The following is a 27,228-nucleotide window of genomic DNA, read 5'->3' on the forward strand; positions in this document are numbered from 1 at the left end:
TTGTCTCCCCAGCCCTCCCAGAGTCCCAAATGGTGATGGTGACTGTCTGTCCCCCTCCCCTCTAGACTGTGAGCCCCACGTGGACAGGTAGCTGGTCAATTCTTTTCTCCCCGCAGTATCCCCAGCAACCAGCACAATGTGCAGTACTGTTGACCTTCATTGAGTGAAAGGATGAATGCTCAAGAGACTCTGTCTTCAAGAGGCAGCCTCCAGGAGTCCCTGAGCTGCAGCCACTTCCCAGGACCAGTAGGTGGTGCAACCACTTGCAGCATCTCACCTGTCCTCCAGCCCCTGGATTTGGACAGTCCTGGAAAATGGGCGTTATTTTGTGGGGTGAACATAATGGTCCATTAGAATGCAGGAAAAAAAAATATTAGAACTTTGATTTACATTTATTTTCATCTCATCTTTTTTAAATTTCTATTTTTGTGTATGTTTTATAATGTACATAATATTTTAGTACAGTAGAACATGTATATAATTTACAATAAATAATTATACAATTAAGAAAGTGAGCTAAAAAATGTTTTTTACTGATCGGAGGCACCACAAGTGCTCAGGGAAGTACATCTGTCTGCAACAGAAGGGCTCGCTCCTCTGTTTTCACTCACCTGCCCTCAGAAGGCGGACTGTGGGAAGCTGACCCCCCAAATCAAAAGACCTCTGCGACAGCATGGAGAAAGCACAGAGAGCTCTTTATGTTGCCACACTGTTCTTTCAATTTCACTTAAATGAGCATTTAATTATCCTCAGCAAAATGAAGGGGCCAGATGGTTTGATTAGAAATACACTTCAGCTGATCCAAATTAAATAATCTGCTTCCTATCCTTGGTTATCGGGATTCTCTCCAGCTAGTCCTCAGTTGATTTTTCAGGGTGGTGCTTCTGTATTTTAGTTGTATTTCCAGTTTGGTCATGGGAGACTGTCATTGTAGCTTCCACCGCCGCCGCCGCCATTTTTCACACAACCCAAATGAAATAATCTGGATTTAAATCACCACATCTCTCCACAGATTCACATATCCCTCGCATCAAATATGAGTGGGCTTGTAAATGCTGGGTACTTAGTTACAAGGTTGACTTATTGACTAAATATGTTACCACTGAGATCAAATTGCTGGCCCAACTACATTAACCTATTTAAAAAATAGAAAGGATTTACTCATCATCGCTGCACTGAGGGTGTCATCACCCCCACCACTTGTCAGCCTGAAGGACTCAGGGTTTAAAGGCTGCTAGTCTGTGATCATCATGTGGCAAATTTCTCTTTCTTCCCAAACATGTCCTTAGCTAGCATTTCTGAGTCACTACAACAGTGAAAGAAATACCAACTTAAAAAACAACCAGCAACTTGTCATTCCACCTTTTCCCAAGACCAAGGATGAACAGTTCCACAACCTTTCCCCCATCAAATGTCTTCCAGCTTGTTGACAAGTGGCTATTTGCAAGGCAGATTGTCTTTTATTCCTGTAACAGTAGATCTGAACAAGAGGCCATCTCTGGAGCACAGAGACCTGGCAGCACCAACATAAAGACCAAAAAATAAACAGAGCCACGGCCCCGCCCCACTCACACACCATGATGCCTGTGGGACAGGCAGGGTGGCACACACACACTGCCTATTTATTCCAAAACATCAACTGTTAGAGCCATGTAAGTCACAGGTCAGCCGGAAGAGGCGGGGAAATGGAGTGAGAGGAGGTCAATACTATTTCCACCTTTCCTTCCAGAGTGTCAGGGCCACCAGGGGGCCAGACAGCAGCCCTGAAATAGGCTTTTCCTTCATCTTATTTTAATTGACATCAGTTCCAAAACCATCTTTAAAGGGGGTTCTTATATAGATATGTAATTCCTGTATCTATACACTTGTGTCCATATAAAAGAAAGCAGCAGTGGCCTCAATGGATGGAAGGTGAGATGGACGCACACATGAGTGGAGACAGCTCAACTCGGAAGAACAGACCCGGGTCCTTGATTATTGCAATGTGAGCGGGAGAATGGGGTGTGTTTCCAGAGGCTGCTGTGTAGAGGAAGGGAGGATAGTGCTGGTGGTCTGCAGACCTGCTGCTGCTCAACTCAGAGGAAGGAGAAGGAAAAAGGGTGGGGGTCCAGCTGAGACCTGGAGTCCAGGCCTGCCCTTCGAAACAAGGGAGATGAGGGAAGAACTTGTGAGAAGACGAAGGCCTGGGAAGTCCACTGCCCTTCCCGCTTCACCAGTGACATGGTGTATAGAGCATGCACACAACAGGCCTACAACATGAGGCTCCGTGGTGGACAGGGATGCAAGGGCTGAGGAGAGGGTCTGAGGCCCAGAAAAGCCCTAGAATACAAAATCAATGCCATGGATAGCATCTCCATCTCCTTGGCTCATGGGGCTCTCCACACCCCTATGGCTGCCCATCAACTGCCTGGAGCTGGCCCAATTGGCCTGTGGCTGGAATTGTGCTCTCTGACCCCTCTTGGGGCATCTGCCTGCTTCTGGGGCCTGCTCATCCGTGGAGCTAAGTCTCAGGTCCAGTGGTATCCTTCGTGGCTTTGCTGCCAGTCACAGTTCCATGGCCCTGGCTGAGGGCAGGGCTCGAGTGAGTCTTGCGGAGGGAAGGGTCGTCCCCTTCCAGGGGGGCCAGCCGGGCCTCAATCCGCTCCAGGTCATCTGAGCCCACTTTGATTTTCTCAGCCAGGAGGTGGATATAGGTCTCATAACGGCTTTTCTAGGGAGAGAGCAGAGAAAGGTAAAAAACAAAGTCAAAAGACAACAAAATGTGGAAAACTATTTGTATCTTAGATGACAAAAGACTAACTTCCGTAATATTCAGAAAACTCTCATAAGTCAATAAAAAGGAGATAAACAATCCAATAAAAATAATAGGAAAGCACAGGCAACAAAAGTAAAAACAAACAAATGGGATTACATTCAAAAACATTTTTAAAGAGGAAGCCTTTTTTTAATATGTTTTTATTGATTTTTAAAGAGAAAGGAAGGGAGAGAGACAGAGAGAAACACCTATTGGGGATTAAGCCTGAAACCTGGGCATGTGCCCTGACTGGGCATCAAACCAGCAACCTTTTGGTACCCAGGACAATGCTCAACCAATTGAGCCACACCGGCCAGGGCAGGATTACATCAAAATTTTAAACTTCTGTGTATCTAAGGACCCAATCAATAGAGTAAAAAGGCAATCTAAAGATAGAAGAGCTCTAGCCAGTTTGGCTCAGTGGATAGAGCATTGGCCTATGGACTGAAGGGTCCCAGGTTGGATTACGGTCAAGAACACATGCCTGGGTTGTGGGCTCTATCCCCAGTGGGGGGCATGCAGGAGGGAAGCTGATCAATGATTCTTTATGCTATGTGTATTTTATCACAATTTAAAATTTTTAGAAATATTTTTTATTGATTTCAGAGGAAGAAAGAGGGAGAAATAGAAATATTGACGAGAGTGAATCATTGATCAGCTGCCTCCTGCACACCCCCTACTGGGGATCAAGACCTCAACCCTCAACTCGGGCTTGTGCCCTTACTGGGAATTGAAGTGTGACCTCCTGGTTCATAGGTTGATGCTCAATCACTGAGTCATGCTGGCTGGGCACAATTAAAAACTTTTAATTAATCCAAATTAAAATAGCAATAAGACATCGCTTGCTGAGCCTATCAGATTGGTGAAGATTAAAACATTCAATAATATCCAGTGTTGGTGAGGGCATAGAGAGAAAGGTAAATTCACAAGCTATTAACCGAGTTGTAAATTGATAAACATTTAGGAGGAGGATTTGACAGTGTCTGAGGGCCTTGACACTGAGCTTAGGCCCTCATCACAGTCAAGGGCGGCTAGAGTCCTGGAGAAAGCAGGGAGTAAGGGTCAGGAGACTATTCCTGCCCAGTTCACACATATGAACAGAAGGGCCCTTCATTGCTGGGCTTCACATCCCCGCTCCCCCATTAAACCAGGTGGGAGTGAGAAAGACCAGGACACTGGAACTATAATCTATCCTCTGGTTTAGGATCCTGGCTCCTGCACTTCTTTTTAACTATGTCACCTCAGGCAAGTGATCTGACCTCCCCAAGCCTCAATTTCCCTGTCTGTAAAATGGGGATCATAACAGACCCAACTTCACAGAGTTAATATGAGGATTAAATCAATCCATAGAAGGTAAGTGACGAGAATCACACCTGGAAATTCATAAGAGATCAGTCCACTGTAGCTTTTGCCATCACCATTTTTACCTTGCAGAGAGTGTGGATCTGAGAAGATTTCTATAAGCTACAAAGCTTTATGTTTTTCCAAATGTCAGGGTCTATCAGGGTCTCTCCTCTCTTCCCCACACCTCAACAGAAAATCAGTGCAGAAATTTAGAGATTGAGATTGGGTAACTTCTTGCCCTTCCTGCTCTGGGGGCTTCCTAGCTCAGTCCCAGCCTATCTGGCTGGCTGTCCACTCCCATGTGCAGGGCAGTCCCAAGGCCGGTCCAAAATGGTTCCTGCCTTCCTCCCTCAAGCCAACCCCCATCCCTCAACCAATGAAGGTGATACTCAGTCAGCCTCATTTGGGAAGCATCGTGGGGTAGAATCAGGGTAGTGGGCAGAGAGAGATGAGATGGAAAGCAGGGAGAGCTTTTATAGTGGTTCTCAACCTTCCTAATGTGGCGACCCTTTAATGCAGTTCCTCATGTTGTGGTGACCCCCAATTTCATTGTTACAAATTGAACATAATTAAAGCATAGTGATTAATCACAAAAACAATATGTAATTATATACGTGTTTTCCGATGGTCTTAGGCGACCCCTGTGAAAGGGTCGCGACCCACAGGTTGAGAACCGCTGGCTTCGAAGGAGAGGTTAAGTTGCTCTGCTCAAGAAACATGGTGAAAGAGGAAAATGAGACAAAGAGGGGAAAGTCGCATGGATAGGGCTTGGGATTCTGTAGCTTCCTGAGAAGCTGGGCCTGTGGGAAAGTGGAGGTGAAGAGGGGCTTGGAGAGGAGTGAGAGGAGTGGTGGGAGGGGAGGAAGGTCTGGTAGAGCCCGGCCGGTGCTCTTTGAGAGACATCATTGACAGCTGGACTGTGCAGACTGGCCCACAGGAGACCATGCATGGCTAATGATTGCCTCAGGGGAGCCCCAAACCAGGAAACCCCCTGCTATGGGGTGATGTTGGTGGTGAGAAGTGGCAGAGGGTAGGTGGAGCTGGCCTCCTGGGCCCCAGCCCTGTCCGTCACCATCCATCCCACAGAGGCCCACCTCAAATGTGAGATAGTGCTCCTTCAGCCGGCTCTCCTCCGCCTCCTTGGACTTGTGGCCCCGCTCCACTGGGCGACACTGGTGCTCAGCCAGCTCTGCCGCCACCTGCCTCAACTTATTCTCATGAGAACGCAGCTGCTCCTCCTGCAAAGACAAGTCCTGCGCCGTGAGATCCCGCTCTCAGGATGTCATAGGGGCGCATCTAATCCTGTCCTGCCAGGATCTGCTTCACCACAGGGAAACTGAGGCCTGGCCAGGGTCATCAGTATGTGGGGTAGAGCCAGGCTCTGGACTTGAGGGAATGCTCCTCCACCTTCTTCCTCCCTCCCTGCTCTCGTTGGCATCAGCTCTTCTAGATACCACCCCCCCACACCCCCTGCAGCAAGCTTGGGAGAATAGAGACCTAAGCCTGTATGTGCACATACACACTCCCTGACACACAGTCACCCAGAGACAAGCCCTGGCTCATATGGACTCTCAGATGCACACACAAACACACTTGACCAGGGGCAGCCTGGCCTTAGTTACCCCTGGCTCCATACAATTCACACATTCTCTTAAACTCATGCCAGACACATATAATGGTCACAGACCCAGGATCACACTGAAAGACAGGCAGAGACACTGTCACACAGACAAGAGCATGCACACATCCCACCACAGTATAGTCACATTGCTTTATGCTACGTGAGCAATGGGCTGCATGCATGCATGTGCACGTGTGTGAATGCATGTACAATGCATTGAGTAAGCATGTGTAGAGGCTCTGGGCATAAGCAGCAGCCCCAGGAGCTCAGTGGAGAGGCCCAGGAGAACGGCCCTGTAGGAAAAGGGCCAGCAGCTGGCAAAGACAGGAAGTAAAAGTTTCCCCTGCCCTCTACCTCTCAAGTTGTGGTCCTCCATTTAGCCTTTCCTCTGAAAAAATAAAAACACAAAATAACTGCAAAACTGGAGTTTGGATGAATTGGAGTTTCTGGGATTACAAATAAAACATTGAAGGGTAGGTGACTGGATAAAGGATCAGTCACGTCGTCCTACCCCTAGCTCCCTATGACACACACATTTTCTCACACTCATGCCAAACACACATGATGCCCACAGACCCGCAATCACACCCACAGGATACACTGCCATTGGCATAGAAGCACACCCATCCCACTCGCCACAGCATAACCAGGCCAGTGTTGTGTGTGGCCTCAGTCTTCCCATCTGTAAATAGGGGTGAGGGGGGAGAGTATCTGTCCCTTCGCCTTGTCTCTGAGCCCAGGACACTGTGTAGGAGCTGAGGTGAGGGCTATTAAATGAGGGGCCTGGCAGGGGGGAGGCAGCCTGGGGAGGCGGTGCTTTGAACCCAGGAGCTCGTACCTGGCAGAGGCGAGTGGTGCAGGAGGGCAGCAGGGGCCGACAGAACTTCTTCATCGAGCTGACAGCAGCTGGGAAGGCCGGGGCTGAGAAGATGGCGGCCACCAGGTTGATCCTAAGGATCCAGGACAGCATTTCTTCTTTGCTCCTGGGGACAGAATGGGAGGGGAAAGGGCACCCATGTCTCACAATAGGACTCCCTCTTCCCTATCCAGCACCCCATACCCAGCACTAGCCTGGCAGAGAGAGAGCACAAATACCTCCACGTAGGTAGGCAAAGGAGTGAGGGAGGAGGGTGGGCTGGGGGGCTGAGTGGGCCTGGTCATATCTGGATAGGGAGCGCCTTTCTGTCCCAGATCCCAGGCAAGACCTGGATTTTCATGTGAAGATAAAGCTGCCAGGTCCAGAGCTCATGGCCATGGAGCTACTGGGTCCTGGAGCCAGCTGGCCCCAGGATCATCAGAGGCAGCAGGTTATCCCCACTTCCATCTGGGCACAGACACGCCCATTCTGAGAGCTCGCCTACTAGCCTCTCTCATATGAAAGGTGAAACCCCCATCTGAAGTCACAGAAGGATGGTGTACAGGAGAGTGGACGGAAGGCCTTACAGAGAAACTGTAGGGCAAGTCTTTCCCTCCCACCCCCCCACCGCGACTTAAAGTGGAGGACGGTTCATAGACTCCATCTACCCCTTGTGTAGGGAGTTCAGCGTCAGAACCACCTGGAGGGCTTGTTAAAACCCAACTGCGGCCCATCCCCAGAGGTTCTGAGTCAGCAGGTCTAAGGTGGGGCCCGAGAAGCTGCATTGCTAACAAGTCTCCAGGAGACGCTGTGGAGACCACACTTGGAGAACCAGGGCTGCAGGGGGGCTGCTGTTGGTTTGTGCTGAGCGGATACACATGCAGGGGGAGCTGAGGGCACCTCCCCTAACGCAGATGAGGAGAGGGGTACGGTGCATGCTCCCTGCTGCCAGCTCTGAGTCCAAAGGGAGCAAGGGGCTCCCACTCCTACTCACGGTGCCTGGAACAGGAAGACCCTCCAGTCAGCCGTCTTCAGCTTGAGCACGTTGGACTTCTTGCTGTAGTCAGAGGCCCGGGTGGCCAGAGCATGGTGCACGCGAATGGCGTTCTTCAAGTCGCCCTCAGACAGAGCTTTGTCAGGCCTGTACTCATCCTGGACAGGTGGGGTAGAGGTGGGCAAGCCTCTGTCATGGCCAGGCTCAGGCTTACTGACCCACATTTCCTCCACCCTCGCCTGCCCTCCCTCTTGTTCTCCCTCCCTCTGTTGATATATCTCCCTCCATATTCAACTCCTGCTGCTGCTGTGACACCATGCCAACCCCAATAAGAATCACTCCAGGCACTCCTCAGTTACCCCAGAGGCCAGGCCTGCACAGGCCTTACACTGCTATCCTCTGAGCCCCTGGGCACTTAAAAACACTCTCCCTGAACTCACCAAAGCTCTGGGTGGGCCCGAGTTGGGCCCCTTCTCGAGAAGGACCCAGCATCTACCTGCCTAAGCCCCAGGTCCTTCCCAGCACACTCTGGGCACCACAAGGCAGGGGCTGGTTGGGGGGAATGAGCTGACCCTTATTGGGCAAGGACACTGAGGCAGTCTCTCACCTTCTGCAGGTACAGGATGGTCCCTTTGAGCACCGCATAGAATTTCTTCCAGCCACGCCTCCCACGGGGCGCTGGGGACAGGGCACAGGTAGTGTGGCTGCAACCACCCACCCCAATATCTCCTCCCCTGCCTCCCCAGCACATCTACCTGCATGTGCATCCCCGGAAGACTGGCCAAGGGGGTGGATCCCATTTGGACTAGCATCCCTCCCCACGCCTCTTCCCCCGCCTGACACCCACTCCTCTTGCCATCCATGTCCGCATGGGTCTTCCGGGTCAGCACACCATGCTTGTAGGTGGTAGCGCTGAGAGCCTGTGGGACGTCCAGGAAGGGGTTGCCACCATCCAGGATCCGTGTCACCTTCTTTGTGCCGGTCCCAAACTTGTCATCCACCAGCTCAGACAGTGATTTCCTCAGCTCATCCTCATCACTGGGAAAGCACTAGGCCTGAGCACCACCTCCGGGAGGCCTCAGCCCCACCTCGGCATGCCCTCGACCCCCCAACCACTCCTCTGAGAGCCAGTCAAGGTGAAGAGCAGAAAAGCAGAGGTTCCAATTCTAGAGCTTTGACTCCTCCCTTCAAGTCTTCAGTTCTGACCCCTGACCTCTGCTCTTTGATTTTTTTTTTTTTTTTTACCTCCAAGTTCCAACCCACCCTTGATCACAAAGCTGGAGACCTTATTATCTCCAGATCTCCTTCCTGGTCTTCGTCTTCTCTCCAACCCTGAAAGCCCAGCTCCAAGGAGCAGTAACTCACAGCCAGACTGAAGCTGCTGCCCAAGCCCCACAGATATGCTGGGGAAGGGCAGCCAGGAGGTGAGGATTCCCATTGAGCATTGGTAGAAGAGTGCCAGCTCTTCCCTGCAGGGTTGAAATTCCTAACAATCCCCGCCTGGGACCGCCACACAGATCCAAAGATTCAGGCTGCCCTGGGGAACACAGCAGGGCAGAGCAGCCACTTTCCCCAGAGCTACTCAGTCTCCCCAACGAGCAAGGTCACCACACCTCTTTCCAAGTGGCCCACCTTCAGGACTCACTGCCTTCACAGTGAGTCACCCCTCCCCACTGCCAAGAGCAGTTGCCACCTAAACATGGTCGGTCATATTCTTGGGTTATAGGGGGCCCCATGCCTCCTGTCTACCTACCTACTTCCCAAAGGGGAAAGTTATTATTTGGGAATAGTGACAGTATCTCCAATACAGGAAGCCAATGTGCAACTAAAGTCACCGTTCAATCTGTTCCATAGCAGTGTAAACACTGCACACTTTTTATCAAGACAGAAAACGAACCCAAAGGGGAAATCACGTTTGGCCAGCTGGACAGGGGTCAACAGGCCCTGGAGTGAAAAAATCAGCACCATGGAGAGTGGCATGAATGCCATCCCTGCACCCCCCAGCCACTCCCGTTCGCCCTCCCAGTGATTCAGTGTCCCCATACTTGGGCCCATGGACACTACTCACATGGCCCATTCCAGCTTTTCATTCTTGATGGAGTTGTAAAGGGCCTGGGAGAGGAGTAGAGAGAAAGAGAGGAGCTCTAATGAAAAATCAAAGAAATCTCCATCTACCTCTAAAAATGTGGACACAGTGAGGGAGCACCTTTCAGCCAGTGGGGCAAAGTGGGTGTTTGATTCATACTTGTTTGTTGGATGGGTGAGTGAATGAGGTGGATGATTGGGTATATGACTGGGTGGACAGATTTGAGTATGAAAGGGTAGGTAGATGGGTTGGTAGGTAGGTGAATGGGTGGGGAAATGGGTGAGTGGTGAGTGGATGACTGGTGTGAGGGGATGTCTGTGTGGGTGATAGGTGGATACCTGAGTTGATGGGTGAGTGGATGGGAGGATGGATGCATGGAAGGCTGAATTTGTGGGTGAATGAGTAGATGAGAAGTGTGTAGGCGGGTGGTGAGACTGAGATGATTTGATCTCACAAATAACAAGTGCTTCTTGATAGTGAAGAAAGTAATTATGATAAGAGAGTGGTGGAGAAAATCTTCTATTTTTTTAACCTCCAAACTCACTATCCAACTTTTCCCTCTGGTATCAGGACCTTCAAACCCACTATCTAAAACTGAACTCATTTTCTACCTCCAAAAAAAACACCTGTTTTTCATCCTCTAAAGCAAGAACTGACCAGGCTTATAAGGCCAGAGCTCTACCCTGGGCCTCAGCCTCTAGAGAAAACTAAATTCCCTTAATTCCTGGTGATGTTGAAGGAAAGAGTGGGATTTTTCTTTATGGTGAAATTGATGGCAGTGATGGTGGTAAATATGGTGGTGATGGCCATGAGAGCTGTGACCATGGGTGGCAGTGCTGATGACTACCATGACACCTCTGCCTAACTCAAGACACAGAACAGTCAAATGTTGAGCTGGATGATCCCTAACTCTGTCCCAAAGTCATGGTGGCCCTGACCTCGGCTTTAAGAATCTAGAATATCATTTTAGTGGGGCAGAGGCCTCTCTTCTCTCCACCCACGCTGGAACGGCTGGGGAAAGGGGAGCCCTTAGCAGGTTATACCTTCAGCAGGTCTTTGGCAAAGTCTTGGCCATCATTCAGGTGGTCCAAGTTGGCAATGAATTGCTGGCAGGACATCTTCTTGCCAATGTTCTGTAAAGGAGAAACAGTTCTGCCTGAGAGGAGGGGCAGGGGCTGGTGCCATCCCCACACCTGCCCTGCCCAGCCAGAAGGGATGAGGCAGCATCGAGGTGAGGACTTCCCTCTGTCTCCAAGAGTTTACAAAACTCTTTTTTTACATTCAAGATCTATTTGGTCCCCGAGCATCATGAGAGGTTGGGGTTCTCCTCAAACGCAGCTGAAGGAGTCAGATTGAATGAAGTATTGTAATAATTGACATTTGCCAGGTGCCTACTATGTTCTAGGTATTGCAGTGGACATGCATGACATTGTTTCCTTTCACAAGGAGAAGGAACGGTGGTTGCTATCATTAACCCCATCTGACAGGTAAGGAAACTGAAGTGCAGGAAGGTGATATGCCCATGATCACACAGCAAGGAAGTGGAAGGGCTGATTGTGTCTGACACCAAAGCCCATGCTCTCACACGCTCCTCCATGGCTAACTCTCCAAGGTCTTGAATCCAGGCCTCTTGGCTCCTGAGCAGAAGCTCTGTGTATTCCGTCACAATTGTCTCACCCTCTCACCTGTGCAGAGGGGAAACAGGACCTCTAAGAGGTAGGTGAAGTGAGGGAGAGTTTGGTCTTATGAGAATCAAAAATCAATTCCAACCAACACATATGGGTACCCCGTGCTGAGCTTGGCTGAAACCAAGGGAACCCAAGCAGATGGTTTTACTCCAGGAGGTACAGACAGACAAATAGCTGGGAATAAGCAGACCCCAAAGTCTGTCTTCATTTTTTCTTACCAACTAAGTTGCAAAGGGGCTCCAGCCCTCCAAACCCAACACCTGATACTTTCAGATTCTCCTTGCAATGGCCACATTTGCAGAAACACTGGATGATACTTCATCTCTGTGAACACGAAGACCCTTGAACACCAGATACTTATCGGCATAATATTTTGTGGATTTAGGTTTGCTATAGACAGTGTCTCCCAAGATTACCTGCCACTGGCATAGGTATCCCCTCAAAAGGAATTTCATAATCAAATAAGTTTATTTACATGTTTCAGAGTCTTTAACATGCTTAAATGTGTTGAATGTCTCCAAGGTAATGATTCCGTGGACAATTTCCCAAATTTATTGACTTTGGCGCCATTTTAACAAAGAGAATCTATTAGCATCATGTGTGACACTTATACGCCACAGAAAACAATTCAGAAAGCAATGAGACAAGGCTTTATGAGTAGCCGACAAGCAAGAGTTTTCTCTACCTTTTCCAAAGGCTTAAGGAGAAGAGATCCTACGTGTGCCTTGATATAGTGTGTTCCGTATGTTTATGTGTATACTTTATGTATACATGTTTGTTTGTATGTATGCATGTGCATATATAGCCATGTATGTGTGCATTCATAATAGAGGAGTATGAAGGCAATATTGATAATATTGTCAGAATTCCACACACACTGAACATTCCCCAGCCATCAGTTGGGAGTACAAAATCAAAAAAATAACCAGGCTGCCGAAACCGGTTTGGCTCAGTGGATAGAGCGTCGGCCTGCGGACTGGGGGGTCCCGGGTTCGATTCCGGTCAAGGGCATGTGCCTGGGTTGCGGGCACGCCCCCGGTGGGGGATGTGCAGGAGGCGGCTGGTTGATGTTTCTCTCTCATCGATGTTTCTGACTCTCTATCTCTCTCCCTTCCTCTCTGTAAAAAATCAATAAAATATATTTAAAAAAAAAAATAACCAGGCAAATTTTCCAATCCTCATAACAACAGACCATCTTGTTGCAACTAAAACCTCTCAGAAAAAAATAATTGTTGGTCAAAATACTAATAAAACACCTGGGTGAAGGCATTGGGAGAAACATAAAGGCAGTGAGGACTTCCAGGGTAAAGATCCTGCCGAGAAGGGAACTATGGAGAGGTAAGCCCGACAAGGAGCAGCTTTCCTCCTCGAAGCACCTGCTAGTTCACAAGCAGTGGCCAAAGGCTGAGCAACCGAGTGGCCTAATGGGGGAGTAAAGAACAAACTTGGAGTTCAGGAGCCACCGAGGACAAGGAGCCACGGGAAACACCGCAGCCATACTTCAAAACTATTGACATTAAGAAAGGGAACACTAAAGGGAGTTCTTCAGACTGAAGGAAAGTTATCCCAGATGAAAGCATGGAGAAGCAGAAAGAAATGAAGAACAATAAAATGGGTGGCCAAATCTAAATGACTATTGATTATGGAAAACAATAATAATAAAGTTTCTGGGGAACAAAATATAGAGAAATATATAATAGCTAAAAGCATAATACCAGTCAACAACAAAATTAAAAAGACAAAAAAGCATAATACCAGTAGTGTAGAAGTTGAGAGGACAGTAAGTGGAGTTAAAATGCTTTAAGGTTATTTTATTGCCCAGGACTTTGTAAGAGGACTTCAATAAGTCAAAGGCCGTGTGGTTCAGTTGGTTGAGCATCATCCCATGCACTGAAAGGTCTCCGGTTCAATTCCAGGTCAGGGCATATTTCTAGGTTGCGGGTTCAGTCCCCAGTCAGGATGATGCTTATGGGAGGCAACTGTCAATGTCTCTCTCTCTCTCTCTCCTTCTCTTTTCCTCTCTTTCTAAAATCAATAAAAACATACTTTTTTTTAAATGGATATTGTGTCCTGGCTGGTGTGCTAAGTGGTTAGAGCATCAGCCTACACACTGGAGGGTCGCTGGTTCAATTCCAGTCAAGGGCACATACCTCGGCTGCAGGTTCGCTCCCTGCCCCCATCAGAGCGCATTCAGAAGGCAACCAGTCAATGTGTCTCTCTCACATGGATGTTTCTCTCTCTCTCCCCTTCCTTCCCTCTCTTCTACTCTCTCTGAAAAGCAATGGAAAAAATATCCTCAGGTAAGGATTTTAAAAAGAAGGAAGAATGCATATTGCAAACCACAAAAAGAATTCTAAAAGAATGCACAACTAACAAGCTAACAATTCAAAAAATACTCAAATAATCCAAAAGCAGATAAGAAAGAAGGAAAAAAGAAACAGAGAACAGATTTCAAAGAAAAGAAATAGTAACCTGGTATGTTTAAATATATTAATTATTAAATATATTAATAACTCATTACAATGTTCTCAACCTGTGGGTCGTGACCCCTTTGGGGGTTGAACGACCCTTTCACAGGGGTCGCCTAAGACCATCAGAAAACACATATATAATTATATAGTTTTTGTGATTAATCACTCTGCTTTAATTATGTTCAATTTGTAACAATGAAAATACATCCTGCATATCAGATATTTACATTACGATTCATAACAATAGCAAAATTACAGTTATGAAGCAGCAACAAAAATAATTTTATGGTTGGGGGTCACCACAACATGAGGAACTGAATTAAAGGGTCGCGACATTAGGAAGGTTGAGAACCACTGCATTACATGATCAAATTAAGAGGCAAATATTATCAGACTTGATTTTTTTTAAGTATATGATACAAGAGGTACATCTTAAATGTAAGGGAACAGAAATCTTGCAAGCAAGGGATGGAAAAATATATAAATGCCAACACTAACAAAAGAACTTCAGTATAACCATACTGAGAAACATAATATCTGACAAAATAGACTTGAGGACAAGAAACATTACTAGAGATAAAGAGAGCGAATTAATAATGATAAAAGGGTCAATGTACCAGAAGATATAGCATCCTAAATTTGTATACAGCTAATAATAGTCTCAAAAAATAAAAGAGAAAAATTGATAGAACTAAAGGAGAAAGATAATATATTCATAATCTTGGTTGGACATTTTTTTATCCTCACCGAGGACATGCTTATTGATTTTGAGAGAGAGAGGAAGGGAGAGAGAAAGAGAGAGAGAGAACACCAATATGAGAGAGGAACATTGATTGGTCACCTCCCTGCACATGCCCTGACCGAGGTCAAACCAGCCACCTTTAGGAGTATGGGACCATGCTCCAACCAACTGAGTCACTCAGGCCAGTCAGTTGGAATTTTTAACACTGCTTTCTTGGTAACAGGAAGAACAAGAATACTAAACAATTAATTAGTTAACAATTAAGTAATGCAAATAAATTAGATAACCTAGATGAAATGGACAAATTCCTACAAACACACAAACTACCAAAACTGGCTCAAGAAGAAATAGGAGATCTGAATAGACCTATAACAAGTAAAGGAATTAAATCAATAACCAAAAACCTCACAAAGAAAAGCGCAGGACCAGATGGCTTCATTAGTAAATTTTATCAAATATTTTAAAAAATCAACACCAATACTTTTCAAACTCTTCCAAAAAATTGAAGAGAAAAGAACACTTCCTAACCCTTCCATAAGGCCCTGATACTAAAACTTGACAAAGACATCACAAGAAAACCTATGACATTTTAATGACCTTGGATTTGGCAATAGTTCCTTACACATGACACTAAAATCATGCAACAGGATAAAATAGATAAATTGGACTTCATAAAACCTTAAAACTTTTGTGCATCAAAAGACATTATCAAGAGAATAAAAAGACAACCCACAGAATGGGGGAAAATTGCAAACCATATATTTTATGTTATGTGTATTTTACCATAATTAAAAAATCACTAAAGAGATACAAGATTTTTACAACAAAATTAAAAGACTTGACCTTATCTACACATACAGGATATTTCAACCAACACCTGACGAATACATTTCCTTCTCAAGCCCACATGAAACAGCTACTAAAACTGATCTCTCTCTGGACAGAAAAGCAAGACAACAAATTACAAAGAAGTGACATCACACCAGGTAAATTGTCCGATTTAAAACGTAATTACAACCAAGCAAAAAGGCATGTACCCAGAAAAGAAAAAAAGACAAGTTCTCCGATCATCCCAAAGCCAAGGGCCGAGGGATGAGCTGAGACCTCCACGTTCCCAGCCCTTCTCTCCCCACCTCACCCCATTTGGGATCAACAGGGCCTCCCAGCCCGCCCTTGACCCGAGACCTCCCACAGCCTCTGTCTCCCAGCAGAAGAGTATGGCCAGCCTGGTCACAGACCCACCCCAAGGCCGGGAGGTGAGGAGGCAGTGAGGTGAGGAAGAGAGAGGGAAGGCACACAGCAGGGGACACTGTTTCCATGGGGTCCTCTGGAGAGCTCACAGTAACTCCAACACCAGGCCCTGGGCTAAAGGCTTGGCCAGTGCTGTCTCCTTAAGCCGCATGGGACTTGACAATGGGGAACTGAGGTTTAGTGAGTAACTTGCCCCAGGCCAGACAGCTGTTGTGTGGAGAAGCCGATGACCCTTGCTCCTGATCGTTGAGCAATACTGCCTCTAGAGCAGTGGTTCTCAACCTTGGCTGCACGTTAGAATCACCTGGGAATCTTTTTAAAATCCTGATTTCTGGGCCTCATCCTCCGGAAATTCTGTTTCTTTGTTACTAATGTTGTGGCCCCACCCCATAACAAAGAAACAGAATTTCTGGAGGATGAGGCCCAGAAATCAGGATTTTAAAAAGATTCCCAGGTGATTTTAAGGTGCAGCCAAGGTTGAGAACCACTGATGTAGAGAGAAAGATGGCACCCTCAATGTCTCTTGGCTGCTAATATGAACAGTCTTGCCCCACCCACCTCTGATCTATGAAGGTGCTGAAGTTTCCCTTCAGCTACGGGCATTAATGTGGGGCCATGGGCAGCTAAGCCCACCGAGCTCAGGAGTATTATCCACCCAGGGGGTTCATTGAAGAGCGGCTGCTGCCCTCCTTAGCAGCTCTTAGCCATGGAGGGGGGGGGGGGGTATCCAGGGCTTGGCACAGCAGTGACTGGGTCCTGAGGTTGCTCTCAGGCCCGATCAAGGGTAGGTGGGGTACGTTTAACGTTCCTTTTAAGATGTGCTAGTAAGACCTGCTCTCCATACACAGAGCGAGCTGGTCTTGGGGGAACATTAGCAGGTTAATAGGTGTTAGCTCTGGTGACATTCCCATGGGATACACATATCTTCCATCCTTCCACACATGGCCATGGGCCCAGGTGGACATAAGCAAAGTTGTCACACGACCACTCTTCTTACAAAGGTCACAAGGCTCTCACCTCCCCAGGCCAGGTGGCCCCGTGTGCCCTGGCCCACTCAGGCTGTCATTGGACTGTGGCCTTTGCATTCTTGATCCTGCAGGAATCTTCAGGCTGGGCCTTTTGGTTCTCCATCAGGTAAATGTTAATAGTAATAATGAAAACTATTGCTATTCTTACATAATATTACTCATAATTAAATCCTTCCTAGGTGCCAGACCTTGACATTTGGTGTTGTGTCCATTACCTCTCAGCCCTCCCAGGATGACGTGTGGGAAACTATTACTCCCACCTACAGATGCAGAACCTGAGACCAGAGCGGGCTGGTGTCCTGTCCAGGGTTACAGAGCTACCCGTGGAGGCAAGAGTAGGATCTGAAGTCAGGTCTGTCCCAGTTCTTTCTTCCACCCTCTGTGCCTGGAATTCTGGGTTCACTCTGGAGCCAGACATGCTGGCCTGTTGTCCCCATGAGTCACTAAAATATCCCCAACCCAACAGGGGGCTCTGATCTGGGTGAGCAATGAGGGGACAGTGATTGGTGGGGCCAGACACAGTGATGGGGGGCATGGAGGGGAACATGGAGATGAGGGTCTACTAGGTTCACAGGGCATGCACACCAGCAGCTACACTTACCACCTGAGGGAGGGCAAGAGAGCCCAGAGGGAGGTCCCCGGAGCAGATAAGGAAAAAGGAGTCATTGAGTCAGAGCAGCACTCAGAAAGCCCAGGGCCTGGACCAGACAGCCTCACAGCCCACCTGTCCCTCCACTGTTTGGCTGGTGGGCAGCAGGGCGATGAGAACGCCTCTGAAGGGAAACTGCCATTTGACAGGGAGGGGCTACCTGGGGTGTGGCGCTTCGATGGGGCCACATTCGGACTTGTGGGATGATGGGTAGGAAGAGCATGTGACCTTTTAGCAACGACTGGCCTGGACGCAGCTAGGGTCACACGTCTTATTCAGCACACCCCAAATTCCTCTCACTGCCCTGCTTGGGCGGGGCAGGGCCCGTGTCAGCTGGATAAACTAGGGCAGGACCATGTCCAGAGGCCACGCTGCCCAGCCCTCCGGTCTGCTGAAGAAGCATGGCCCCTAAGCAGGAGGTCTCAGGAAGGGGGCTGGAGAAAGGGCTGGCCCCTGACAACCTGGGTGAGTCCGTGAGAGGACACCTCTCCTCCCCGCCTCCCCAACTCACATGTCCATGCAGGTCCGTGTTGAGCAGCATCAGGGCACAGGTGAGCGTGTGGATCCCATCTAAATCAGAGATGGCGGCACCCTCAGTGTGAGGGCCCACTCATTCCCACCCCAGCCACCCCCTTGTCTCCTGACAGAGCCAGACTGAAGGTCTCAGAGATTGGAGGAGGCCAGCCACCTGCTAAACCATCTCAGGGCCCAGTGCCCGTGTGATGCCCCCCGTCCTACCCCCACTGAAGCCCTGGAGTCACTTGCCTGCCCAAGGTCAAGGCCAACCCCCCCCCCTCAGAGGAGACCTGACCACCCTGGGCCCGCTAAGGCTCAAACACCTACCTTCTGTGGCCAAACTCACCTTGAACCTCAGACCCAGGAATGGCTCTGGTTCCCAGGCCATGTCTCTGCCATGGCCTCTATCTCTTCCAATAACTGGCCTAGTCCCCCAGTTTCTGGGACTAAGATCCACCCTGAGGGCAGGTCCGGCCCCTAACAGGGCCCCAGCCCAGACCCCCACATCAGGACTCCCACACTGAGAGTCGGCATTGCAACAGGGGACCAGGGAGAACGAAGACCCAAAGGACTGACTCTCTAGGATGGAGGGCTTCAGGCCTGGGGCATGACAATGGGCAAGACATCAGGAGGCCTCTTGCCCAGCAGGCTGTGCCCACTTCATGTGCTGTAGTTCATTCACTCAGTGTCTACTGAGCAGGACAGAAGTGGCAGTAGACAGGGCAGGAGGAAGCCAGGGCCTGGCAGGGAGGGGCGGGGGGGCAGGCCGAGTGGGGCAGGTGGCCATACCTTCCGAGGTGCTGTCATCGGGGTTGCACTGGCAGTACCGGCGGGAGAAGTGAGTGAGGACCCGCTCTCGCTCCTGTGTCTCCCCCATCAGCGGGAAGGCCTTCAGGAAGGTTCTGAGGGGCAATTCAAGGATGCTGAGGGCCCTCACTCAGGGTAGGAACCCCCACCACACACACACACACACACGCGCACACACGCACACACGCACACACACGCATGCACCTGCCCAAAGGGGCCAATGCTCTAGTGCCCCAGCATCCAAGCTCAGGGACACCCCCTGGCCCCCAGGACAACTTCTGGAGTTTCAGCCCTCATCGCTCTCCAGGGCCTTTGGGAAGTAGGCAGGGGACAGATGGCGATGAACAGAGGAACGTCTCAGTACCGGCATCAGCTCTTCTTTGGGGTAAAGGCCCACTCCTTGCTCCCTCCTCTATGCTGGACCCAGACTGACCACACCTGCCCCTCAGACTGCGCGGCCTCAGCCACACCCACTCCTCACTCTGTGTGCTACCAGCTGAGCCCACAGCACAACCCTATCCTCCCTCACTCTTCTCCCACCCCAAGTCTGAGCTGTTACCAAGTTGTTCTTCACCCCTAATCTCAACCCTTCCTCCTCCTTCTCTGTCCTCATCATGGGCCAGGACATCTCCAGTCAGGGGCACCCCTGCAACGCCCCAACACATCCTCCCTGCAGACACCAGTGGTCTTTCTAAACTCGCATGCAGTCAAGACTCCTGCTTAAAACTTGTCGCTGGCTCACCAGAGCCCTCGGAATAATGGCCTGGCCCTGCTGACTACACAAGCCCCCTCCTGTCCCTGCAACCTTGCACCCACCTGCTGCTTCCCCATATGTATTCAGACCCTGGACAGGACGGGCACTTTCACTGTTCAGGGCCTCTGAGCGGGCTGGGCCCTGCCCAGAGGCCTTCTCTCCTCTGCTGGGCAGCTCCCAACCCCTTCCAGGGCCCAACGCAAAGGGCAGAGCTCTCAGGGGCCCTGATCCCCACACCAAAGTGTCTGGAAGATGGGGCCAGGTCCCTCGCCTGGGGAAGCTGCGAGCTGGAATAGTTTGGGTCTCTATCCGTCCTGGTTCACAAAGCTAATTTGTTCCTAATTTGGCGATGGTTCACTTGGTTTCTGTGGTGCCCACTTTGCTTTATCCTCTCTCATGCTGCTCCTAAGGCACCCCGGGACCTGTGAGCCCAGCTCGGCCAGTCCTGACCCTCTGAGGCATCGGAAACTGCTGACCACTGTTCCATCCCAATCAATCAGCTGCTTTACAAAAACCCTCCACCTGCCATCTAGTTTTCCTCCTCTCCCTGTCTCTCCCGCTCTCTGTTCTCTTCCCCTCGGCTGGCCCCCAGCTCTGTGTTTCCCCTCCCTCTTCTCACACCCACCTGCACTTTCTAAAACCCATCCCCCATCCCAGCCTTAACCTGTCCCACCGATGAGCCATCCAGCCCAGCTCCTTCTCCCCAGCTCAAGCACCCCCCCCTGGGGCTTCCCCAAGCCCCAGCCCAGCACAGCTGCCACCAAACTCAGGCTTGTCTCCTACCACCTGGCGGAATATGAGAAGCCTGACGCCTCTGGGTCAAAAGCTTCCCGCATGCGGCTATCAGCTCCGCCTCTCAAATCCTGCTTTATACCCAGCACCTGCTGTGGCTCCTCCATCTATTGGGCTGACATGCAAGGTCCTGCTGCCCAGCGTCCAGCCTCTGATCATGAGCTGACCCACTGTATGCCCTCCCTGACCAACCCTTCTCATTCCAATGCAAACTCCAGCCTCAGCTCAGGCTAGGGTTGCTTGCAGCAGACCAACTCGTCCACTGAGAAGGACAGGGAAAGCCAGGCAGAATGCATCTCTCTTACGCTACCAGAACACTGACCCGGGTTCTGACAAAGACCAAAATGGCCCAGATTCTGGAGAGGAGAGTAGGCTGTCCACAGCTGCTTGCTCCCTGGGCACTGGTGGTTATGGGCACGGGCAGGAGGCAGAACTTTTGGTGGCTTCACGGAGCTGAAGAGACGAGCCCAGAGGCTCGAGGGGCTGTACACACATGGCCAGTTTTCCTTTGAGAGATTTGCCAGATTCTGACATGTGTGGAGCAGGATGGACATAAAAAGCTAAGCAGAAAGCCTCTGAGAAGAACAGGGAATTGGTTTGATAGTCTTACCACATCGAGGAGAGTTTTGGATTCATGATCCACCAAAAGGAGAGGCGCCCATGAACACACCAGGCTCCCAGCGGCGAGCCCGGCGGACCTGCCCCCTGGGATGGGTGAGCCCTAGACCTCTCCTCAGCTCAGCCTTGGTTGATTCAGACCAGGCCTCCTGCCTCCCTCTAACTGCCTAGCAAAGGACAGGGCAGCCCCTCTCTAAAGGTGCACAGCATGGTCTAGAGCAGCTATAATTCTATACAAAATGTACAGCCTCTCATTAAAATGGTACTGAGCATACAGAGAGACCCTTATGATGTGGTCAAAAGGAAAAAAATAGGCAATAGAAACAGAAATAGATGATAATGGCCGTGGGATGAGCAGACAAGGGCTTTGAAATAACCACGGCTAATATGTCAAGAAAGGGGGTGGGGTAGAGAAAACAAGTGAAAAGATGGGGAATTACCCAGAGAATTATAATCTGTAAGAAATGTTTTTTAATACAATGAAAATTCTAGACCTGCAAAGTATAATAATAGAAAGTAAAAGCTCAATAAATGGGTTTAATGCCCTGTTAGACACAGGAAAGGGGTAAATGACTTGTAAGCAGGGCGATAGAAAAGAGCCCAACTGAGCAGAAAAAAAAGAATGAAAAATACATTTTTTAAAGTATAAGAGACATGTGGGACACGATGAGAAAGTCTACTATGCAAGTTCCACCCAGCCCTTAACTCAGAGACTGCGGTCCCTCCCCCGAGGGCTCTGGCCGGGTGTCACCTGCTGGCCGGGCCACCAGGCCTGCTAGGCTCTGGGCTGCATCCTCCCACTCTGGGCTCCCCTGAGGGCTACTCCCTGGGCCCAAACACCAATGGGACCTGAGACCAAATCTCCCTCAACAACTGCGGGAAAGTGGGAAGGGAGTGGGGTGTTGCCTTCTTTCCTCTCCTCGACCTTCACAGCCTCAGCACCCACAATCGTGGGCACCCACTGAGTCGCTGGAAGGCTGCTGCTCTGATGGCCCCTTCCCCAGCCTCCCCAGAGGGGTCAAGTTTATGAAAGAGCTGGCATGAAAATCCAGATGTGCAGTCTGTAACACCTGTGGGCACTGCCCTGTCCCCGCCCCCCACCCCCACCCCCACACACACACACTGACCTGAGCGCTCTGTCCAGAGTCAGGCCTGAGAAGTCGAAGAAGCTGAGGTACTCCCCGGCCACCAGCCTGCTGAACTCGTTGCTGCCAGGAGAGCATGGGGTGTCCATGAGAAGCAGGGCACAGCAAACAATGGGGGTACATGGGCAATACCCTGACCCACCCACTCAGACCTGCCCACCCCAAGGCTGTCTTCCCTGCTGGCCAGTTGGGCTCTGACAGTTCGCCTGGGCTGGGGGTCAGGAAGGCTTCCTAGGGGAGACAATGTCTTGGGCAACACCTACAGGAAGAACCAGCCAGGTGGGGAAGTAGGGGATGGGATTCAGGGTGTCCCTATAGACTGCACGGCATGTCCAAGAAGCTACTAGCAGGGCCACGTGGCCAGAGCGAGAAAGCAGGCACAGGGGCAGCACAATTTGAGGCAGGGAAGGCCCAAGGGCCAAGGGTAGGATCCGGACTTGATGCTGAGGGCTGACGTGGGGAGGGGAAGGAGTGAAATGGTCAGATCTCTGTTGGAACACTCTTCCTGCTGAATGCAGACCCTTGTGGGGCCACAGTAACTACCCAGGAGGGAGAAGGAAGACGGGGGAAGGAGAGAGATTTTGGAGGCAGAATCCACGGGATATGGGGATGAAACAGGTGTGGGGCATGACAGGGGAGGTGGCCCCTGGGGGAGATACCCAGCGCTCGGAACAGGTGGGGCAGGATCTATCACGTGAGAGTCCTCAGCCCATAGCTGGTAAATGGCTCCGTTTCTTCAACAAACTCGTGGCATTAAAAAAACAGGAGGAGACTGTCTGACTGCTGTTGACTAACGGAGACTTAAGAGACATATTGGCCAAATGTAATGTGTAGACCTTGTCTGTGTCCTGAGTTGAACAAACTTTTTTGAGACAATCAGAGAAAATGAAACATAGGCTGAATGTTAGAGATAATTAAGACATTTTTGTTAATTTTCTTAGAATTTATAACGGAATTATGATTGTGTAAAAAAAAAAATCCTTGCCGAAACCGGTTTGGCTCAGTGGATAGAGCGTCGGCTTGCGGACTGAAAGGTCCCAGGTTCGATTCCGGTCAAGGGCATGTACCTGGGTTGCGGGCATATCCCCAGTAGGAGATGTGCAGGAGGCAGCTGATCAATGTTTCTCTCTCATCGATGATTCTAACTCTCTATCTCTCTCCCTTCCTCTCTGTAAAAAATCAATAAAATATAAAAAAAAAAAAAGTCCTTATCAGCTAGAGACACATACCAAAGTATTTATGGAAAGAATGATAGAGTGACCAAAAGAAGCTTTAAAACATCCCAGCAAATGGTGGGGGTGTTGGGGGGGGGGGGGGAGGTAGAGGAAACAAAAATTAAAACACGTTGATACCTTTGAAGCTGAGTAAATAGTACATAGAAGTTTAATGTATTTTCTCTGCTTTTCTGTATGTTTAAAACTTTCATAACAAAAAGTTTAATTAGAGAAGGCGTGGCCAGTGTGTTAACACAGTTGAAGGTGAGGGCTGGCAGGGGCCACTGGATTCAAGACACAGGCTGCTACTGACCCTGGCAGGAAGGGCTTCTGAAGAGAGAGGGTGAGGAAGAAGCCAGCTCTAGGGCTGAATGTGGAAATGAGTGTGGGCCTGTGATCCAGGAGGTCACGGTTCAATTCCAGTCAGGGCACGTGCCCGGGTTGTGGGCTCAATCCCCAGTGCGGGGCATGCAGGAGGCAGCCGATCAATGATTCTCTCTCATCGTTGGTGTTTCTCTCTCTCCCTCCCTGAAATTAATAAAAATATTTTTTAAAAATAATAAAATTTTTAAAAAGAGGCAGGGGAGGAAGATCCATTGAGGAAGGGTTTTTATCTTCAGTTGGAAAAGACCTGAGCACAATTACACGCTTATGGAAAACTTATAAAGGGAGGATGAGGATCAACCAGAACGAAGGCTTCTGAAGGGTGCCATTAGGTTGGCAGGGCCACAGCCCAGCAGGAGTGGGGCTAGTAGTTGTGATTTCTGAGCTGGGGCTGGGAGGACAAGGGCAGGAGCCATGTGGAGGCTGTGGAAGGTGGAAGAAGCTGGATGGAGGGAGAAGAGAAGGATCCAGGAGCCGAACCAACCTGAGCGCCTCCCTGTGGCCTGAGCCCCAGTTAGTTCACACGTGGGGGTCTGGGGTCTGAACTGTCCCCGTCAGCCTCGTGAGCCAGGCCTGCTTCTGCTCCCTCGGAGCCTGGATGAGGTGCTGGGAGGCCCCCGGAGGAGGGGAAAGGCAGGAGGGCGTGTGACGGTCAGACGTGCTCAGGACGTGCAGGCAATGTGCTCAGCCTCACAGTCCCCGCCTGTCCCCCAACCCCTTTAGGACTCTCACGTGCCTAGTTCCTTTTCCCCAGTCCCCAGGCCAGGGCGCGCGGCTTGTTGGCTTTGGCCCGTTGAGCCAGTTCCCATAGACAGTGAGTGGGGCTTCATGAGGACCAGAAACCCTCCCCCAGCTACTGGGCAGCCCCGGCCCAGAGCCTCCTCTCCCTGCCCCCTTAGGTGGGCCACTCGCCCTCACCCAGCTGTTCTGTCCTCACTACCATCCATGGTGGCCCCATAACCACAGGACACATCCCACTCCCCCAGCCCCGAGGGGCTGCTCTGCCTCCATCTCCCCTCCCTGGGAGTGTGGGCCGTCACCTAGGCAGCCCAGAAAGGAAACAGATGTAGGGCAAGTCCAGAAATGAGGACAGTGGCAGGAGGAGGGTTGTGGGCCTGTTGGAGCCACAAGCACCAGGCACCCCTAACAGAAGTCACCAACACCCTTTCGGGCTGGGGAAGACACCGGGTGTGCCTGGGGTGGGAGACAAAACTCACTTCTTGCCCAGCTGCCGGGCGACGTCACAGCGCTGGAAGCCCTCAAGGTGGTAGAGGCGGCGAGCCAGCCGCTGAGCAGCTTCGCTGACCCCCTGGCACCCGTTGGCCAGCGCATCTGTGCTGCCAGGCTCCAGCCCCTCCGAGCTGCTCAGCTCTGAGTCGGAGTCGGACAGGCCATCCTTGAGGCTGGGGTCACTGCAGAGGGGAGGTGGGGAGAAGAGGAGCAGCTCAGAGGCCCTGCGTCAGGGGCCCCGGGGAGGCCTAGAAGGTGTCCCCAGGCCTCTGAACAGCCCCACAGGGGCCAGAGTTGGGCAAGCTCCCCTGCACCAGGAGGGATCAGGTCAGACTCCTGGGAGAGCCCCCCAGTGATATTAGATGCTCCACAAACCCACAGCATAGCTCCCTGGCCCCACCGGGCAGACCTGGAAGGGCAGAGTGGAGCCACAGGACTGGGGTGGGAAGTCGGGGTGCAGAGGAAGGACACGATGACCTTGGTGAGGTCTGTTCACTCTGGGCACTGAGTTGCCCTCACTTGCTTTACCCCCTCTGGGTCTGCTTCCCAATCTGCTCCCAGTCTGGACCCTGCCTCACCTGGCCGAGTTCAGCAGCTTGTCCGTGTCCTCCTCCTCTTCCTCCTCCTCATCCCCGCCTGGGCCCTGGAGTCCATCTTCATGGAAGCCATTGGGCACGGCCGTGAGAGACAGGCAGCTCAGGACGTTCTCTGAGCGGCTGCTGGAGATGGAACGCCGCAGGGGGCTGCCCAGCTCCCCATCACCGCCGGCTGCTCCCATGTCCCCTGTGGGCCCCATGTCCCCAAGGCCCATAGAACTCCCTGGCTCAGGGCTGTCACGGGCCCGCTGCTGGATGAGGGGTGTAAGGGGAGCCTCAAAGCTGACACAGCTGTCGCTCTCGTCCGTGAGGCTCAGCACGTCTAGGGAGTCGAGGCTGCTGTACTGGGTGCCCCGTAGCAGTTCCGACTCCACAATCTTCTCAAACGTGGCACTGAAGCCGTCCCGGACATCTGGCTCTCCAGGGCCACCCAGCCTGCAGGATGCAAGGACCAGTCAGCATCCTGCCAGGGTGCCCCATTACAGGTGCCGGGGCTATACCCATCTGCCTGGGAGCTCCCTGCAGGTGGGGGGTGGGCATGGATTGTGTCCTGCTTATTTTCTCAGCTGATACTGCCAGATGCTGGCTGGTTACTGGGGTAGAGCAGTGAAAAGGACAGGCATGGCCCACCCCCCAGTGCCCAACCCATGCCTGGCCCATCGCAGGCATCAGTAAATGACTGTGACTCCTCTTCCTCCAGCCTGGCCCACAGGACTGCTCCCCTATCACAGCGAGAGTCACAGTGGTTCATAATGTTGCTGTCCTGCTAGCCTGGAAGGTTCTTAACTTGGCTGGCCACATTCCAGCTCTCGGGCTTTGCTTAATGCCACCTCCTCAGAGCGGCTGAGGGAGGCAGGTCCACATCACCAACTACGCCAGCCCCTCTCCCATTATTCTCCATCCTCAGGGTAGCTCTTCATGCTCCCCCCCACCCCCAGCCTCTATCAGGACGTAGTATTCTGGTTGCTCCCCTGTTTACCATCTGTGCCCCAGCCCCACCCAACTCCCTACACACAAGGCCAGAAGCACCAAGCACACAGTAGGCACTCAGCAAACCTTACTGCACGACACACTGGGTGAGTGAGCAGATGCTTGTAGCCCATGGCCCACCACCTGCCTAAGCCCTCGCAGGGCCCTGTGCGGCCCCAGAGGAAGCCTTCGTGCTGGCCGCTCCCTCTGTCCAGACTGTTCCTCCCTCGGGCCAAAGCCTCCTTCCTCCTTCCTTTCTCAACCAGGTCTGCCCTGACCACCATTTATAACTGGGATCTGCCCTAAACACCCTTCATTTTCCCCCCAAAGCACTTACTTCCTTCTAACATACTTTAATACAATAAAGTGGTGCTGTAACTCCAATGAGTAAGACTGAAGTAAGACCCCAGATGGCTCTTGGGTCAGGGGTAGCTGACAGGGATTAACCCACAAAGCCTACTCTCTTGAGGTCAGTTGCAACTCCAGACCCTCAACTCCAGAAAGTGTAGGGATGGACCAGATGACCTTTCACATCAAGACATTTTGGAACAAACTCTACTGTCCAGCCTGATATGGAGAGAGTATGGCCCTCCAGCCCCTCCTAGAAATAGCCCGTGATAGCTTGGGGGACTGATGATGGGCCTGAAGGCCTTCGAAAGCTCATGGCTCTATTTTCCCC

The 27,228-nt window shown here is 50.8% G+C and overlaps 1 protein-coding gene across 3 annotated transcripts in view; it reads right to left on the reverse strand.

The window, feature by feature from the left end:
* Positions 1 to 256: 256 nt before the first annotated feature.
* Positions 257 to 27,228, reverse strand: part of PSD2 (pleckstrin and Sec7 domain containing 2) — a 40,876-nt gene continuing 13,904 nt past the window's right edge. For all 3 annotated transcript variants that reach the window (XM_036315562.1, XM_036315563.1, XM_036315564.1), the window contains 13 exons: positions 25,563 to 26,015; positions 24,972 to 25,166; positions 22,139 to 22,219; positions 18,830 to 18,942; positions 18,036 to 18,094; positions 10,739 to 10,828; positions 9,678 to 9,721; positions 8,457 to 8,647; positions 8,217 to 8,287; positions 7,610 to 7,767; positions 6,598 to 6,742; positions 5,233 to 5,376; positions 257 to 2,710 (listed from right to left, as the gene is read on the reverse strand). In XM_036315562.1, coding sequence (XP_036171455.1) covers positions 2,501 to 2,710; positions 5,233 to 5,376; positions 6,598 to 6,742; positions 7,610 to 7,767; positions 8,217 to 8,287; positions 8,457 to 8,647; positions 9,678 to 9,721; positions 10,739 to 10,828; positions 18,036 to 18,094; positions 18,830 to 18,942; positions 22,139 to 22,219; positions 24,972 to 25,166; positions 25,563 to 26,015 — 1,954 coding nt within the window. In that variant the 3' untranslated portion in view covers positions 257 to 2,500. The remainder of the gene's footprint in view (positions 2,711 to 5,232; positions 5,377 to 6,597; positions 6,743 to 7,609; positions 7,768 to 8,216; positions 8,288 to 8,456; positions 8,648 to 9,677; positions 9,722 to 10,738; positions 10,829 to 18,035; positions 18,095 to 18,829; positions 18,943 to 22,138; positions 22,220 to 24,971; positions 25,167 to 25,562; positions 26,016 to 27,228) is intronic.

This window comes from Myotis myotis, unplaced genomic scaffold (assembly GCF_014108235.1).
Source record: "Myotis myotis isolate mMyoMyo1 unplaced genomic scaffold, mMyoMyo1.p scaffold_m19_p_6, whole genome shotgun sequence".
NCBI lineage: Eukaryota > Metazoa > Chordata > Mammalia > Chiroptera > Vespertilionidae > Myotis > Myotis myotis.